Consider the following 17,939-nt stretch of genomic DNA (forward strand, 5'->3'; position numbering starts at 1 on the left):
AGGTATGTAAATATAAAAATACTATTTGATGTTTACTTAGCCAAAATCAACAATTTGTAGTTTTTTTCCGCTTACAAATGCTACACGAGGTACGGTCTGCAGTTCATTTACCCTTTTATAAGTTTCTGTCACTTTTTTCGGCTTCCGTCGTACGGTTCCATAATCAAATGCATATATAGCACCAGGGTTATATCTAATCGAACACTCTGTCTGTAATGTATATGTTTAGTTAGTATACCTTGTAATATGATAAGATGATCTCTTAAAAAATAATTCAAAATTTTACTTTAAATATGATCACTGAAGACTGATAATGATTTTATGTTTATGCAGCTAATAAAAAGGTTGTTATCCATTTGTTATTTTTTAGGGTATCAAATTGTATAATTGTTATTTTTGGAAAATATCGAGTAGCCTACGTTATCCAAAGTTTATTTTTAAAATCTTTACAATGTGTAGGAATTGAGCAAGATATGTACGTTCAAAAGTTTTCAATTACAATAAGTATCTGACATTTTCAAAAACAAAACATTTAAAATAGTACTAGTATTACATAATTACATAATACATCTATTGTTGTAACAATGTTAATCACAGACTTAAAATATTTAAATATATATTAATTCATTTTTAAAATATTAATTTGATGCAAAATTTACTGTTGAGTTTACACCTTAAAGAAAATTGATTATGAATCCCGGTAACACATGAACATACTTTTAATGGATATTTTTATTTTAAGGATTGCTAATAAAATTAATAAATAAAAGCATTTTAAAAAGATACAGGACTAATTGAAACTAATTTTAACGATAGGCAAATACAACATACGCTAAGTTAACGAAAAAAAAGAAAATTTATGAAAATAAAAATCATATCAACAATAAATCAATTTACCTATATTTTAATCAATTTAAAAAAGTAAGTAGGTATTTATTGTTCTATTCAATAATAATTTATTTTCTTTTTATTTATAAATTATCAGAATATTATGCACCATCACTGTTCTAAATTATTTTGTTTGAATTAAGATAAGGGATTATGGTAATTGCTTAAACTATTTATTTTCATAGACAATTGGTTATAGAGACCTAGCGGACAAGGGATGGAAGAGTGCCTTACTACGTCAGTGCGACAAAGAGCTAAGCTGTCTAAACAAACTTAAAATAGTAGTTGTTTTCATTATATACTTATTTTAATCTATTTACCAGTTTTAAGTTGAAATCTACAACACGGAGTATGTTACCGTCCGAACCGCCGCATACAATCAAATTAGTGTTCGGCACAAATTTTCCACAATAAAGCTTTGAAGGATGATTATCTGGTACAATCGTGTCAATCAATTTACACGACCCGTAGTCCCAAATTTGGATAGTATCGTTATCTTGCCAGGAGCATGTTACGATCTAAAACGTTAATGATGTTAATGTTGCCATAGTTTTAATTTTTACACTAAAATAGATCATTTATTTGAATACTTCAAACTATCTAGGTCATGAATGCAATACACTGAGATTGAGATATTTGTATTATATATAATTGGGAAGGTATCTCAACCTATATTATAAATGCGGGGAAAATATTCCAGTAATAGAAGTAAAAATGTTATATAGTTCTCACCTGTTTGCCGGGTTTATCAAAGTCTAAACCTTCACCGCACATGTGAACACCGACAAAATATCGAGTTGCGAATGGTTGTCTGGCATCCCAACAAATAACCACGTCATCCCAACCACCCGATACTAACTCGTGGTTTGACCTTGGATTAAACGTGCATGCGAAAATTCTAGACTGGTGGCCATCTATAACATTTCTTCTTCCACTAAAAAATTATTATATGAAATCGATAAATGAATTTGGCCACTTGTAAAGGTATCTTTTAAATAACCTATACCTAGATAAGTTCTATTATCTCAATGAAAAACACAGAAAAGTGTTTATATATAGCAAGGTTAACATTGTAATTTTTATGCTGCCTTCGTAGTTGTAGGTTACAAATGAAAACTAATGGTTAAGGCTTTTATTGTTATATGTTTTCCGTAACGATACAGTGCTATATAAATTATAAGAGAATCGTGAAAAACCAGACAATTTAAATTACTGGCTTTAATGACGTATGCTTAATAAAGACTTGCGGGAAGCATCTCTCACAATTGAGATGCTCCCCGCAAAATTCTATTAAAAAATTTTGCGATTATGGAAAGGGCGTCACTTCGATCGGATAAACGTTCTACTGGTTCTGATTTTGAGAAGATTTTATAAAACACCAAACGAAGAAAGGTAGTAATAATGTTTTTTTTTAATGTTTCCAAATGTCTAATAAAATGTATGATTGTATTTAGAATAACAAAATCCCATATCAATTAATTACTGCAAACTACCGTCAACACAATAAAAGTTTAATACTGCTAACGGTAAGGTAAATTTAAGTATCGATTTATTGGATATTAATAAATGGTTAAGCTTTAAAACATAAAATATTCTGAAAATTTTAATAATCACGAAGTACCTAGAATGAAAGGCTCTTTCTTGTGTCTGCGTCTCATCATCGTACATGTTTAAAGTAGCGTCATCTCCGTACGTAACAAATTTAGAGTGTCGCGGGTGGTAACACAAACCCAAAGTCTGTCGTTTTTCTCTTATTGTGTACAAACATTGATGATAATTGTACTTCCAACATTTTACGCATCCATTAACGTCTAGAAACAAGTAATTTTATCTAAATTATCCAGGTATTCGCTTGAAAGCCCCTGATTGAACGAAGTAACCTACATAACGAATTAGCAAGTTGCAGTAGGCAAGGCTACATAGCGTACAGAAGTCAAACTATTCCCAGTACATCTGTATTTTAGCTTAACTTTATAAAATTCAATAAAACTGTATGTTACAAGAACATTCGGTTTTTTTTTGAGATTTATCGTCAAGTTTTGAAAAATATTTTTAAATTCTTTGTTGGGATTCCATTTGAATACATGGTATTTTTATAACTTCTTTTTACTTACACGAAGTAAGGAGGGTGTTTGTGACAGGGTGGGATTTGCTGACCGGACGGTGTTTTATTCCAGTTACCGGCCCAGGGTAAGTGCGGCATTCGTCGTCGACGAGCGTGTGCGAGCAGTTGCCATTGTTGCAATCGAATAATCTGACTGTACCATCAGAAAAACCAAGTGCAATATCTTTTACGTCCTCTGTGTATTTACAGCACATTATATCTTTGTTCGTATTTCTATAGGACAAACAAGATTATCTAAATAAGGGCGCTATTTTAGGTTGGCAGTCTGAAAATGATTTAAAGAAAATATTCTTCATATAATTGAAATCAATGTATCTACAGGAATAATATGTTATTACTAAAATATTTTAAACCATTTGTCATAATTGTTTCTTCAACGATTAAAGCTCTTGAATTTTAATTTACTATTGGTTAAGTAATTTTTTTCATTTAAATAACGCACGACATTTTGGTACTCGTGTGTTGAGACACAATCATAATAAATATGAATGCTAAAGAATGAATAAAATACAAAATAAACGGACATGATAGAAAGAAGATTAACATCGCCTTGGTAAAGTTGGCACTGGTCTGAATGGAAAGAACGATGTTCAACATTGGGTGCGCTCGTATGTACAGTAAGAATTTCGCCTTTTTTTTCGTCTCGTCTTACAAATGCATTTGTAACTGCAAAACTCTTTCTAGCTGTTTTTATACTAGATGGTGCTACCGGGCCAGCTACCGTTTTTCTTTGAGGATCCATTACATATATTAAAAGATTTAGAATTTATGTAATAATGGTTGTTATTTATTCGATGACATAGTTATTAGACGTGACAAATTTTGCACAGATCATTAAACCTATAGATAAATCAAACAAAATTTTTCTAAAAAATTCTCATTGGCAATGGGATAGGTAGTTTAAAAGTGTGATTAAGACTCAAGTAATATTTACAATAATAAGGTAAAAATACCTTAACTTTGATTTTACCAACTTTTAATACAAACAAGGAAGGAACCCACAGGTTCAGAAAAAAATGTAATATACCTTTACTCGAAATCTATTACGCGTAAGACCGTTATGACAATATTAATGGGCTATCTTTGTTTTAAATCACTAGCACCAAATAATTATTCTTGGAATTTATCACCAAACCCACAAATGAACGCCCTGCTCATCGATTATTATTATAATTCGTTTACGGTATTATTAAAAATACAGATGATTAAGAAACATAACATAATTATAATATTATGAATTAGTGTACTCATTCATTATGCTGCAGAAAAGAGGAGGTTCAAAAAAGAAGATGATAGCTACTTGAGGTTGACAACGAATATTCTGCACGGACGGATTTTTGGTCTCAACTGTTTGTATTTCGGGATCAGAGCATCACGTACCGACTTTCATATACATATAAGCGAGACGGCTTCATTGAATGGTCACGTACAGGAAAAGTGAAAGGAACATTAAAACGTGGTAAATCACCTATGCGCTAGACTAATCATGCGAAGTTTGCAGTAGCAAGAGCTGTCACCTTTTACCACAGCTGTTGATATCCTAATGTGACCATGACCTCTTTGCTAATAGCTAATTGACAGAAAAGCGCTATTTTGACTGGTTGTTATGAATCTACATCATCAACATATTTCATAAAAATGTGTTGACGATTTCGATACTACTTATGACATTATTTACATTTTTCAATCATAAATTTTCATTCAAATTAAAAATATTCAACGCGAATGTAAATTTTTTTAGCATATTTTTTCTATTCCGAATATATATAAATTACTTAATGATAAATTTTTGGATAGTTGATGTAGTCCGGGGCTTTAATTTTCTTTATTGAAATATTTCTGTGTTTCATCAATATGTTCATTCATGACAGTCGATAGACCGACACAGAAGGCAAACGCCTCCCTCAAAGATCGCCCCAACAATTGATATGTATTAAGAAAATAAAAATTATTTATTTTATGAAAATACAAATTAAAATTCCTTTGGATTTATTACTTTATTCAAGAGTAATATTAAATGGTATTATTTTAAGCTTTGTGGCTGCAGATATTGACTTTTAAAATCTAGTAAAATTATCGACGTGTAATAAAACAATGGAGACGTTATTAAAATTTTAGTTTGCCTTTATATTAATAACTTTTATGAAATTTTTTATTTCTTTGGTAAAATATTTTGTTTAGGCCTATTTTTGAACGAAGTGGTTTCTTAAAAGTCGCGGGTAAAAGCTTCTTTCCAGTAAAGTGTTTCTTGGCCAAGTATTTAATTATAAGTTTATATTGTACAAGCCGTAGTGACCATGAGTATGTTTGAGCAACTGCGTTTACGGGTTCGCCAGTACTGTACAATATAGTAAAATTACAATTGATTTTAGGTGGTATAAATAATAATATATTTATTTGAAAACAACTGCCCAACACATCACTCCACACATTTTAATAAGAATAAATAGACATATTTATACTATATAAATAAATCGATATAAATCGCATTTCCAAATATGTATAGCCCCTCACATAAAGGGAGCATGGATTAGCATGTTACGCTATTTTTCCACAAATAAGTTTGCAATAATAACATACGCCATATTAATAAAATAAAGCATTTCATTTGCGTATCATATTAGGCTGCCGACTTTTTTGGTAGAAATTTAGCGTAAGGACAATATGTGATAATATTTTATAACCCTTTGAATTGGGTTAATATCACAGCAATATGATTCAAGTACTAAATGTTGAATGTAAACATAATAAGTTACTTTATACTACTTTTACTTTGCGTTGCCATCAATGTCATTAATTTTTTTTTAAAAAATATTTTTATATCGTCAAATTCGTGGGAAAATTAGATTATTGGCGCCCAAAGATCAATATTTTTTTACCAGACAAATCTAATGTGCGCTGAACATTTCAAGTGTACATGTAGAAATTAATCAGTAAAAGCATAACCAAAATTAGTTAAGTACATTACTCAATCCAAAAATACGTTATAGTTTTTCAATAGAATCAATAAAAAGAGTAAAAATTCATTTTAAATAATAAAGGAAAGAATCAGATTCATTAAATATTGTTCACATAATGACATGTTTACATATTAAAGTATTGTTGAGCTATTGATTATAATTACAAAATTATTTTAATGTCAATCCTATCGAAAAATTGTTAACGTTTTATAATAATGTTCATAATTGATAACTATCAATCATTGTCGGAAGATGTTACTTTAATAATGAGCAAAAACTTTAAAATTTCACTGTGTCTGATTACTAAATATATCTTGTAAAAGTATAGTTACAATAATAACAATGCTTATGCATCATTTGATAGTCAGAAAATTATTTATAACGTTAAGCCTTTATTCTCTCAGAGACGCAATTTGATAGATTAATCTCGATAAAAAAAGTATTTCAATTAAATGTTTTTCACAGACCAATCGAATCAAAAATTAAAGGTAACTATCAGTTGAACGTCAAGTTAAATATACAACATAATGACTAAGCGCACACATTTTATTATTTTCTTATATAAGGTATGTGCTTTTTACATTTCATTAAAGTTGGCAATAATTTATACAATGTTTATATTGCACTTAAAATATATTAAAATACATATCTTGCACATTGCACTCTTTACAACTTCTAGGAGGTAAAGTAGACTTGACACAAAATATCATTTTGTGTAGATATCCAATATACAGCAGTTGCATACCAAGAATTTGAATTAAAATTGACATGTCATGTTACAACAACCTACATGTATGGGCAGGCACATTACCCTTATATTTTGTATATATAACTTTGTACATGTAGATCTTACAAATATAACTCATAATGTTTCTTGTAACTCTGATAAAAAAGTTTTAAACAAAATAATTTGCAAACGCAAATACGCATTAGAAAATATGTGACAAAAAATAAGTTTGCAACTATTAAAGTAATAGTACAGGTGTTGATTACAACATATGCTTTATTATTTTAATGATTAGAACCAATTTAATATTGTCCCATAATAAAATAAGTTAATAACACAAACAAAACCAAGCAAAAACTATAAAAATCAAACAGATAATTTACAGAATGTTCAAATACTAAAAATTTAAATGTGTTAACAGAAAATAGGTACATGTCAGTGTCTGGAAGGCATAAGTAGGTTTAACAACAATTACACTTGATTTTGGACTGACACACATTCACCATACATATAATGTGGGAATAATTAATACATATACATTATGAAAATGTTTTCGTTATTATTTTGCCCTTGTATTATTTCATTCTTAAATATATAAATATTATTTAAAATCTCAGTTTTACAAGAAGTGATCTTTGGAACTTCTAACACAAATTACACTTTTTCTAATCACAGGGTATTTACTTTCATCTTATCAATTGCCTTGATTGTAGATATTTTTCTTTTAAGAGCAATGTTGTTAAAAAATTTGTATAAAATGTGATATTTTTTATAGAAAAACATTGTTTTCCCAAAAAGCAAATTGAGTTACTGTGCCATATCTTTCCTATGTGCCATTGAGTTAAGATGTGCAAACACAAAAAATGACATTATGTTTTTAAATGGCATTTCATTGTCACCATTATGATCCAAAAATATTTATTAATGTGAATTAGATTACTTAGTACAGTAACTACGAAAAATGAGATATGTAATAAATGAGAGTAAATTTCATGACATTCAGAAGAGTATATTCAATCACCATCATTATTTTTTGGCCATATGATGTCCATGGACCAAACTCTTCTCATAGGTTTTCAATAACAGTTGGAAGTAGCTTTCCTTTTTTAGCATTGTTAAGGCTGTGTCTCCACCTATTGCAATTGTCTATTATTTATTATTGATTTTTATTTGTGATGCAATAAATCCTAACATCCAAAATGTTGATTACGTTATAACAATTTTTTGCCACTTACATAAAAAGGGTACTTTTAAAGTCAATAACATGAGTAACATTGATAATGATATGACCAATATGAAACAAAATTATTATAACACATTATATGCTAAAGGTTTGCATAACATGTATTCTGGTAATTATTGTGTCAATTGATTTCAATGTCCTAATAAACATTGATGTCTCTGTATAACATTATATTTTATTTATTAAGATATAACATATTTTAAGTTATTATTTTTGTACTGCCAAATTTTAATTTAAATTTAGTTTACCACAGCAAATAAAATTGAGCATTACCATTTTAAGCAAAATTTAAAACAATGTTTATGTTAAGGATTACATATATAAATTACTCCCACATATACTACACAGTATTAACAATATATATCATCACTCCTAGTTTGAACTGTATATTATGGAGAAAACATTTTTTTAAAATCTATATGGTGTAGTAAGGTTTCAACATTATTTACAGTCTTGTTATTTGTACAACCATCTATAGTTTTGCCTTATAATTTACATAAACACTGCTTTTGCACCAGTTTTCTCTTACATTACAATGTGGTACCGATACAGAACAATTCCATATTTCATAGTCACAAAAATATTCTAGCCATTTATTTAGTCAAAAATAGACATTTGTCCTCAACTATAGCCATGTGTACATGTACTGAGGAAACATACATAATAAATTTATAATAATCAACATTATTTGATAAACAATGATAACAATCAATAGATCTCTATGTTTTATTATACAAGTATGAACTTTCAACAGTCTGTTGTAAAAACATATACCTATTAATGTACAAAAGCACAATACACTTAATCTATCATAGATACTTAGTTTTCTTCAGTACGTAAAGTAGATGTGTGGTAAATTAAACATGTCACTAAAAGCAAAACCAAACCTATATACTTAATAGATATAATATATATATATTTACTCTCAATCATTAAAAACAAAGTATTCACAAAATAGTTGTTTTATCATGAGTCATGTAACATGGAAATATAATTTAGAATATATATTTGAAAACAATATCTTAACACCATGCAAGAATTAAAAATGTTTAACTCCTAAAAACCAATTTAGAAATTTTGGATCACAATCTGTACAATTCTTCAATATAATCATTTTTATAAGGTTTTCAATTAGTAAATAGGTTAAACACAAAATATAACAAAATAAGGAAGAAAAGAAGCACAGCAACAAAGTTTTAATTACATTGTTAAATTTGATAATTTATCTACTGTTCTAACTGTATTTCTGATGTTTTATCTATATAATTTGTAACAATAAAGAATTCAAAAACAACAAAACACAAGCAATTCCATTAATAAATTAAATAACATCAGTAGCAAACCTCTGGTAAACCTTTCTTCACCAACAGGACAACCCATTTTATTACATGAAGACAAATAATAATTATCTAATTCTTGCTACAATCACAGAGATTATTGTGAGCTTTTCAAATTAGACAAGGATCAAACAGAATGGCCTTGGGATTGGTGTCTTTGTCCCCACTGACTAGAAGGTCCCTGTGCAGAATTACCTTGTTGCATCCATGACAAAAAATTTGGGGGAGCGGGCGGAGCAGATGATGCAGGACCTGCAAAGGCACCTTGCTCTGAACCTCCTGATGGGATGTTGTTTATGAGACCCCAACCAGCAGCCTGGTTTAATGCTGCTGCTACTAGCGCTTGGTTTACGGGCAGTCCTCCCATTCCTAGTGGCATGCTGCCTCCTTGTGCTTGTCCTCCACCACCAGCTACTGCTGTTTGTCCATGTTGCCCTGACAAACTTAACGCTTGCATATTGACCATATCCATATTACGACTATTCCATGAATTGTTATTAGAAGCATTATGTTGATGGCCTTCATCATAACTTCTAATGGGTAAATTTCGCTGGCTTGACCCACTTTTATTTTGTTTTGGAGATGCATTAGATACATTGACAGATACACCCTTAATAATATGATCTTGACCACAAAGACTTTGTGCTACTTCTGGGTCTAGAAATGTAATAAAACTGAATGCTCTGAATGGCTTAGGAATAAAAACATCAGTAACTTCACCAAATTGTGAGAAGTATTCTCTTAAATCATTTGCTGTTAAATCTTCAGTACAGCGACCAACAAACACTTTACAAGGCATAGATGTCACTGAGCCTTCTTTAGAATTGGGTATTCGTACATCACACCACCTACCATCAATCATGTGTCTTTGGGCTAGCACTCTCATTTGAGATGAATATGAGGCGAATCGTATAAAAGCAAAACCTTTCGACATACCAGTTTTGGGATCACGTTTAAGCTGTGCCATCAACACTTCACCAAATTTTTCAAAGTATTCTCTTACAGTTTGCTCAGTTGCTTTCCATGGTAAACCCAGAACGATTAAATCAGAACATAGATTATCATTTCGTTTGTTCTTAATAGCATCAGAAATTTCACCAGATTTCCGTTTATTTTCTTTTGGAAAACTACAGATGTATAATTGATTTCCCCATCCTTCAGGCGGAGGATAAAGTCTACCGTCTCTTAATCTGATACCTCTAATATTTTTAGTTTCAGGATGTCGATATTTTAATCCGCAACATCCTGGAAACTGCGCAGACACTGTGGTTAACATCAACGTTCCATCTTCTTCGATAGGAAGTTCTATGGGTTCTTCATTTTCATCTTCCGCCACAGGTAAATATTCGAAGGACATTATTTCTTAGTCATGAACAATATTGAAAAGAAAATTATAAAAATTAACACGGTTATTTTACTTAATACTATAACAATGTACAACTTCTATACCTTAAAAATAAAAAAATTGTTTAAACGTCAGCCACGGGTTAAGTACCCATTGCAATTTGCTTGTTGAAAACATAGTGCGAAAAATCATTCTTGATCCGTTCATGTGATCATGAAAAGTTTTAAAATAATATATGGAATTAAAAACATATATTGTATAAAATAGCAATACTTAAACTTTGAGATAACTATTATGCTTGAGGAACACTGGATGAAAAGTAAACTAATATTTTTATATGAAACTATACATGTTAAACATATTCAAATTCATAGACTTAAAAATGTACATGATTGAACAAAAACATCAGTATTTTTTATTAAGTTTGATAATCATATAATATTTTTTTTATATTTGTTGGCATTACATTGTTGACATTTTCGGAAAATATGAATTGGTTAATAATAATTGGTAATAGTCCAGTGGTAAAAAATTGATTATTCGATATTATATAGTAATTGAAATTCAATTAAGGAAACCAAATAATTTTGCCAGTATTGTTAATAGTATCAAATATAATAAATCGCGCTAAAACAATAGACAATATTACTTTCTAAAATTGACAACTTTGCTATAGGTATTGCCAAACATAATGTCTATTTTATTATAAACTATGATCACATTGTACTTGGTGATGCAATGTTTTTTTACGTAATAAACATAGGTTTCTAACTTGAATGTGCGGTTAAATTGTTTGTTATTGCGAAAAAATCTCATATAGTTGTGGAATGTCATATTTTCTATTCTATATTATATTTTTAAATCAAAGAATCCCATTTTTTAAAATCTTATAATACTTTTATGGTATACTGGGGATTCCGAATTTTTATAAGTTAACTTGAATTTTACTGAAAGGTGTTAATGTAATATTAGCTCAATATAAAATAAATAATTTAAAATAAGTTACTGAACGAACATAGTCGAGTAACTGAAAGCTTAATTTATGTTTTAATCAATTGGTATAAATTCATTAAAATACTTGATGTATTGCTGTTTGCTAGTTCACAGTTCTCATAAATAGATTGGAGAGTCTGTTGTAATAATTAGAATCTTAGGAAAATATATGAAATGATAAGATAAAATACATAAACTTATTACCTGAGGGTGTCGATTTTTTTATTAAACTTCTCAAGAATAGTTTATCTGTACACACAACACAAACGTTATATTATTCGATGCATTGTTTTCATTGTATATTTTTGATTATTAGATTATTACCGTACATGTTTAAGGTGAAAAGGTTTTTGTCATTTAACAGCATACATTAATGAGTTTTTAATATACCTATTTTATTATTTAACAAATGTTTTTATCATAACCTTTATCTTGTCAGCAGTTAAATTGCTAGCTTTTATAATAAAATTTGTAAAATAACGAAAATCTTTTTAATTTAAATAGCATGCGTTTTCTTTAAACATTTCGTAATTATTTGTGATATTGCAATGGATGATGACTGTAAAGATTACAGGAAAAGCAAACCACAACAAAAAATATATAAACCTGGCAGTGGGCCTTTGAAAAGATCAAGTTATGGACTGGACGGCAAAATGGACACATGTGAAATAGACAGTTGTAAAGGCAAAAATTCCAACCGCTGTGGCTCCCAAACTTCAGTTAATGGTGAAGAAGTAAAAAGTAGACAAAAATCAGTATCTAATCCTCGACACAAAAAACCTGAACAACAATTGTATATGCCACGATCCGGAGATGGCGATAGACCACCTAGAGTGTCCTCAAGGTGTGATAATTCTAGTCAGCACGTAAATAAAAGAATGTTAAATAATCAAGAAAACAACACTGTTCTCCCTAAAACTACACCAGGTATAGATAAATCAGTTGATTATAAAAAGGAAGACATTTCTGCTAGTGACTTAAATTCCAATAGACAAAACAGACATGTATCTGAATCAAGATCAATATCACCAATGCATTGTTCACAAGACCAAAATTTTGTGGATCGACACCGAGATAGTAGAAGTATGGAAACATGGGCAGGTCGAAACAGAACCAGTGCATCTGGTAAACCACCCTCAGGTCGTAGAAATTCTGCTGGGTATTCAACAGATTTGCCAAGGCCCAAACATATCAATTTAGACAACATCCCACCTAGGTTTCGAAAAAAGTTTATTGAACAATCTAGCCATAATCATGAAGGTGGCAATCAATTATCCAGAGATAAAAACACTTCCACCCAGTCTGTTTACAATCCTAATCAATTCTATAATACAAACTCCAACTGGTCACAAACCTTACCATCAAGAGGGAGAGGTCGTTTAAGGGATAATGAAGATTTTGATCGAGAGAAATTCATTAGTTCATATTTAAAAAATTATGATGTACAAAACTCAAGAAGATCTACTCCTAGCAGTTCCTATATGAATTTATATGAACCAAATGTTATTGATAATAGAAACATTAATGCAAAGTCAGATGAATTAATTTGCAAGACTGATATTCAGAATGACTTTTATGATAGTGGTAAGTAAATGTAACTTATCCTAGTTATAATTTTTTTTGAATCATATATTTATGAACAATGAAAAAATTACAGGGTACTTTTTTAAACTACCATAGATAATCATATGTGATTTATATTACTTTTGATTTATTGCCTATGTAATAGAGCTTTAGGGTTACTTTCCATACTAAATATATGATACTCACTGCATATTGGACCCCTTATATATTTACAACACAAGCTGCTGCATCTGCCCTCACTCACATTTAAGCAAGGGCAGTCAAGAAATATCTGTGTCGCTCTAAACTGCCAAGTACTCCTCACAACTTATACTACACTATAGTTACAACTCTACACACCTCCATGGAATAGTGTCTTTTCATGCAAATGTCATCATTATAACAGGAATAAAATTAGCCAGCATATAATTTTTACATTGAGGTCCTCATGCTCAATTTCAATGAAGCTGCACAAAGCTTTAGCAAGCTAGCAGCATTACATCTATCACATAAAATGCACCATGTAGACAAAAGTTTTGGATTTGACAGTTTTGATTAATTGTGGTTGTCTTGGACCCAAGAAAAGTTTTTTCTATCTTTATCCATGTTGTCTTGTTCCTATCCAGCATCATCCAGTCCTCCGTTTTCTGCTATATATTTTACTTATTTTGAGTATGCTTTCCTCCATCACTGTTTGATTTTAATTTTTTGTTTCATCCTATTTGTAAAAGTTCAAGATGGCCATGAATGGACATTATGCACATTTACATTACCATTTTCTTTAGGTTTATTGAATAGTCATCTTAGAATTTCTTGTATAATTACCCATAATTTTTCTAAGCTAAATCCATATTTGCTGTTGTTTTTCAATTTTTAATTGAATAAATGAAATTAACTTGCCTAAGTATAGAATAGTTTTTCACATGTTCAATGTTCATAACTTCCATAATTATTGGTGCTTCATAACTGTTAATCATTTCTTTCATTTGGGATGCATTAAGAGCTCTCTCAATCTAACAGGTTAATCATTCCTTCTATTGTCTGTGCATCATAGACCTAAATCATTAGGTAGCGACCAGTAATTAACATACTTTTGTTGTCCCATGATATTTAGATCAACTTTTTATTTATAGTAAGTTTTGATTATTACTTATCTGTGCTCTAATGTATTCTCAATTAGTCATTAACTACTTTCTTTTACCAAAACCATATTCCCTTTTTTTTTGGTTACCTTGTTTTTGTTCTAAAATCACCTGTTACAAAAATCTTGTCATCCACTAGCATTAAAAGTATAAACTCATAGCATCTCTCACATGAGGTGTAGGGTATGCAAGATGTCAACCATAGTAAAAACTTAAATTTTATTTTCATAGTGTCATGATTTTAGGTGATATTTTAAATTTCAAATTATTATAGTTTTGGTAGATCTTTTTAATAGTTGTGATAGTAGATTATTGGGACATGACTATAATAATACTTGCTGCCATACTTATAACAATTTAATTAAAAATCTTAATGGTTCTTATAATCTGATGAACTTATTAATATTAAGTTAGTAGGAATTATTTGGAGGCAATTTTGGTATATTTATGATACATCACTTTCATATTTCTATTATTATTAAAGTATAACGGTAATAGAACCATATACACATATTACTACTGCAGCATTGTTTTAAATAAAACCTAGTGTTTTTTTTTAAGTATCCTTCAATATCTTATTATACATATAGTTTTTGAAAAAGAACATTTTATTTTACAGTAAGTAAAAATGGTGTTAACACTTTATCTAATGAACAAGACAAACATGAAGAAACAGATGTTAGCCATGATGATCAAAATAAAAGTGAATCAGGTTCTATTAATTCTACTAATCTTGCTGACATGACAAATTTGGTAAGTTTTGCAATTTTGGCATGATTTTATCTTTAATATCTTAGTACTGTTTACAAATGTAAAGAACTATCAGTAACTTACATTAATGTCATGATTTAACTTACAATCACAATTTATTATTGTTCGACATACCAATTTTAAAATACCGCCATGTCTGAAGATGGAGGTCTTCAGACCAACATGTGTTGCCAGTGATGACATACGGTTCCAAGACGTGGTCGCTACGATGGATCTCATAACAATGTGTAAGGTTACTCGGAGAGATAAATCAGAAACGAGGAAATCTGCTGAAGAACAAAAGTATCCAACATAGCTCGAAGAATTGCTCGTGAAGCAGCAGTGGGTGGAGAACCTCGCTCATGCAACCGGATCTTGGGGTGGAAAGGTTCTCGAATGGCGACCACGAGACTGTAGACGAGGCGTGAGTAGGCCCCCTACAAAGTAGACCGTCGACATAATAAAGGACCCTAGAAATCGCTGATGCGGGCAGCACGAGACCAATCGTTGTGTCGATTTTTGGGGGGGCCTATGCCTAACAATAGGCGTCGAATTAATGAATGCCGATTTTTATTTTAAGATAAATGTGATGAACATCTATAAAATATTTAAATAATACTTTTCATTGTTATTATCAGGACTGGACAGAGGAAGTTGAGAAAAATATAAAATTAGATGATGTGGGTGACACAATCACTAGTTTTTCGCAAAGTCATAAAGCATCTGTGTTAGAAGAAATATCTGTGCCTCGAGAATCTAAGAGAAGTGGAAGATCACAACGACGAGATAAAAGGTTAACTTAAAAACCTTTATATATTAAGTACTATTATTAATTATAAAAAAATTACACTTTGAATACGGAACACTTGTCTTTTTATATCTTTTTAGAAGTTCAAGTAGAGGTCAGAAAAATTCGGAGAAGAAGGAACGCAATAGGAAAGACAGTAATGTTAGCATACAAAGTAAACCAGAACGAAACAGGAGAGAGAGTAATGTAAGCAACCAGCATGATTTAATATCCGCAAATGTCAAGCACAAAGAACGCGAAAGAAGAGATAGCCATAGAAGTAATCGCTCATCAACCATTGGGAATAGTAGAGATGATTTAGATAAGTGGAGATCATTAAGATCGTACAGTAGAGAACAGAGTTCAGAGAGGTATATAACATTTTCTTTATAATAACATGATGTATGAAAGTTATGTTATAATTATGCTTATGATTTAAAATTACATTGCAGAAGAATTGTATCACAGTGTAATAGCAGAGAAACTTCATCCAACCGTGCTTTGAGTCCAAGAGATACTGATGGTTTTAGAGTACCAAAGGCTATCACTTCCGCGCCAGTAAACCAGGTACATACTGTTGTATTGTTTCAGGAATACTTTTTCACTATTTTTTTTTCTCAAAAGTTGTTTAATGTTACCCAATTTAATAATGATTCGTTTTTGACGTAACTTTTTTTTATTGGATCTTTAAGAAATCAAATCACAGGTATTAAGTGTTCTAATGAAATTTTGGCGGTTTTTTAACATATATTTCATAAAAGTTTTTTTTTTATTTCCATGCCATTTCTGCGATTTTTAAAAAGTCTAGGTAATAAATAAGAGATCTATTCTTGTATTACACAGCTTTGAAGCAAGTACAGTTTCTTGGGATATGTTACTTTTATACGACAACCCTATAAATTAATTAAGACTAAATATTTTGTAGAGTTCTTTTTCAACATTTGTCTCGGCCGCCTAGTTCTTGAAACAACTTGAAATCTAGCTAAATATTGTAGATCATGTGCTATGCTATGCTTCAACGATTTTTATTCATAGTTGTTTTCAATATATTTCATCATCATCATCATCATCTTTTCAGCAGTATAGTGTTCACGGCTTAATATGTGCCTCCTCCATTGACTTTTAAAAGGGCCGGGTGGAAGAAGTAGAAGCATTTACTGCCTTCGCCGTTAAACTTCACGGTTCATGGCCCCCAACTTAAGGCGGCCATCTGTTTTGTTCTATATACTTATAAGTTCTAGAAATACATTTTAAAACATTATGTAATTTTATCATTTTCATGTCATCGTCATTTCAGCCGTAAGGCGTCCACTGCTGGACATAGGCCTCGTCAGTAGATTTCCAATAGAACGGTTGGATGCGTCATGAATCCAGCGTCTTCCGACCTTACGAAAGGACAGTTCACTGTGTGCGTGTGGGCGTGCTAACGCGCTCTTGTATTGGGCGCTTTAGCAACAGTCCGACCGTTGCCTAAACTCCAGAACCTTAAGACCACAGCGGCAATCCATTTTGTGCGCTATGACGCTTACTTTTTTCCGACGACAAATCTCCTCATTCTTGATTCAATCTCGTAGCCGTCTCCATAGTTAGCTAGACGACTGTGAGTTTGAAGATTGCGAATCGAAAGAGCGAGCATGTGCCGCTTGGTTATAGGGGTTTAGTGGCTTACTGTTACTCTTTCATTCTTTTTGTAGAAAAATAACGGATCTTGGCCGTATGTTAGTGGGCGTACGTCGAGTATAGAAAGAAGAAGACAATCCCCTGCACCCAGCAATGTTAGTATTAATAGCAAGGAACCTGTTAGTGAGAGTAGCGCTAATCCAGGCGGAGGTGGTGGTGGTCGCCGTTCAAGAAAGAGAGCCTCTCGCCGCCGAGGAAGAAATGCCGAAAATATTCAACCTGCTACTCACCATCCACCCGGTTCTACACCTGCACCCACAAATATCAATTGGCGGGAAGAGATACTTGAATCAAAGAAAAACCAAACATTGAACGATAGGTGAGCTCTTCATATATCCTATTCAATAAGTAGATTATATCTCATGACGTACACAAATGGTCACTGTAAACGATCCTATA

General features: G+C 31.0%; 2 protein-coding genes and 1 pseudogene across 6 annotated transcripts in view; 1 reads left to right on the forward strand and 2 right to left on the reverse strand.

Moving 5' to 3' along the window:
- Nucleotides 1-29: 29 nt before the first annotated feature.
- On the reverse strand, nucleotides 30-3,217 carry LOC137930601 (WD repeat-containing protein tag-125-like). Its single transcript, XM_068773898.1, has 5 exons — nucleotides 3,003-3,217; nucleotides 2,510-2,699; nucleotides 1,621-1,822; nucleotides 1,209-1,406; nucleotides 30-210 (listed from the first exon to the last, which is right to left on the reverse strand). The coding sequence occupies exons 1-5, from the start codon at nucleotides 3,205-3,207 to the stop codon at nucleotides 37-39; spliced, it is 969 nt and encodes a 322-aa protein (XP_068629999.1). The 5' UTR covers nucleotides 3,208-3,217; the 3' UTR covers nucleotides 30-36.
- A 5,765-nt stretch (nucleotides 3,218-8,982) lies between these two features.
- On the reverse strand, nucleotides 8,983-10,753 carry LOC137930409 (TAR DNA-binding protein 43 pseudogene; annotated as a pseudogene).
- A 1,117-nt stretch (nucleotides 10,754-11,870) lies between these two features.
- The window catches only part of Smg6 (Smg6 nonsense mediated mRNA decay factor), a 29,100-nt gene continuing 23,031 nt past the window's right edge, over nucleotides 11,871-17,939 (forward strand). Inside the window, exons 1-7 of one of the 5 annotated variants that reach the window (XM_068773374.1) lie at nucleotides 11,871-11,956; nucleotides 12,193-13,202; nucleotides 14,943-15,076; nucleotides 15,712-15,866; nucleotides 15,962-16,231; nucleotides 16,313-16,427; nucleotides 17,555-17,859. In XM_068773374.1, coding sequence (XP_068629475.1) covers nucleotides 12,272-13,202; nucleotides 14,943-15,076; nucleotides 15,712-15,866; nucleotides 15,962-16,231; nucleotides 16,313-16,427; nucleotides 17,555-17,859 — 1,910 coding nt within the window. In that variant the 5' untranslated portion in view covers nucleotides 11,871-11,956; nucleotides 12,193-12,271. Of the gene's footprint in view, nucleotides 11,965-11,992; nucleotides 13,203-14,942; nucleotides 15,077-15,711; nucleotides 15,867-15,961; nucleotides 16,232-16,312; nucleotides 16,428-17,554; nucleotides 17,860-17,939 lie in introns of those variants that run through there. The other 4 variants (XM_068773376.1, XM_068773375.1, XM_068773372.1 and 1 more) reach the window with 4 other exon arrangements.

This window comes from Battus philenor, unplaced genomic scaffold, assembly GCF_028537555.1.
Source record: "Battus philenor isolate CCGP_79_NKW_IND1 unplaced genomic scaffold, ilBatPhil1.0.hap1 SCAF_6, whole genome shotgun sequence".
NCBI lineage: Eukaryota > Metazoa > Arthropoda > Insecta > Lepidoptera > Papilionidae > Battus > Battus philenor.

Excerpts from the sequence above, each read along its gene's own strand:
- LOC137930601 (XM_068773898.1), bottom strand. The coding sequence starts at position 3,207 with ATGTGCTGTAAATACACAGAGGACGTAAAAGATATTGCACTTGGTTTT. Across the intron at positions 2,700-3,002 it reads AAACACCCTCCTTACTTCGT|ACGTTAATGGATGCGTAAAA; the intron begins GTAAGTAAAAAG and ends ACTTGTTTCTAG. Across the intron at positions 1,407-1,620 it reads TTGATAAACCCGGCAAACAG|ATCGTAACATGCTCCTGGCA; the intron begins GTGAGAACTATA and ends TTAACGTTTTAG.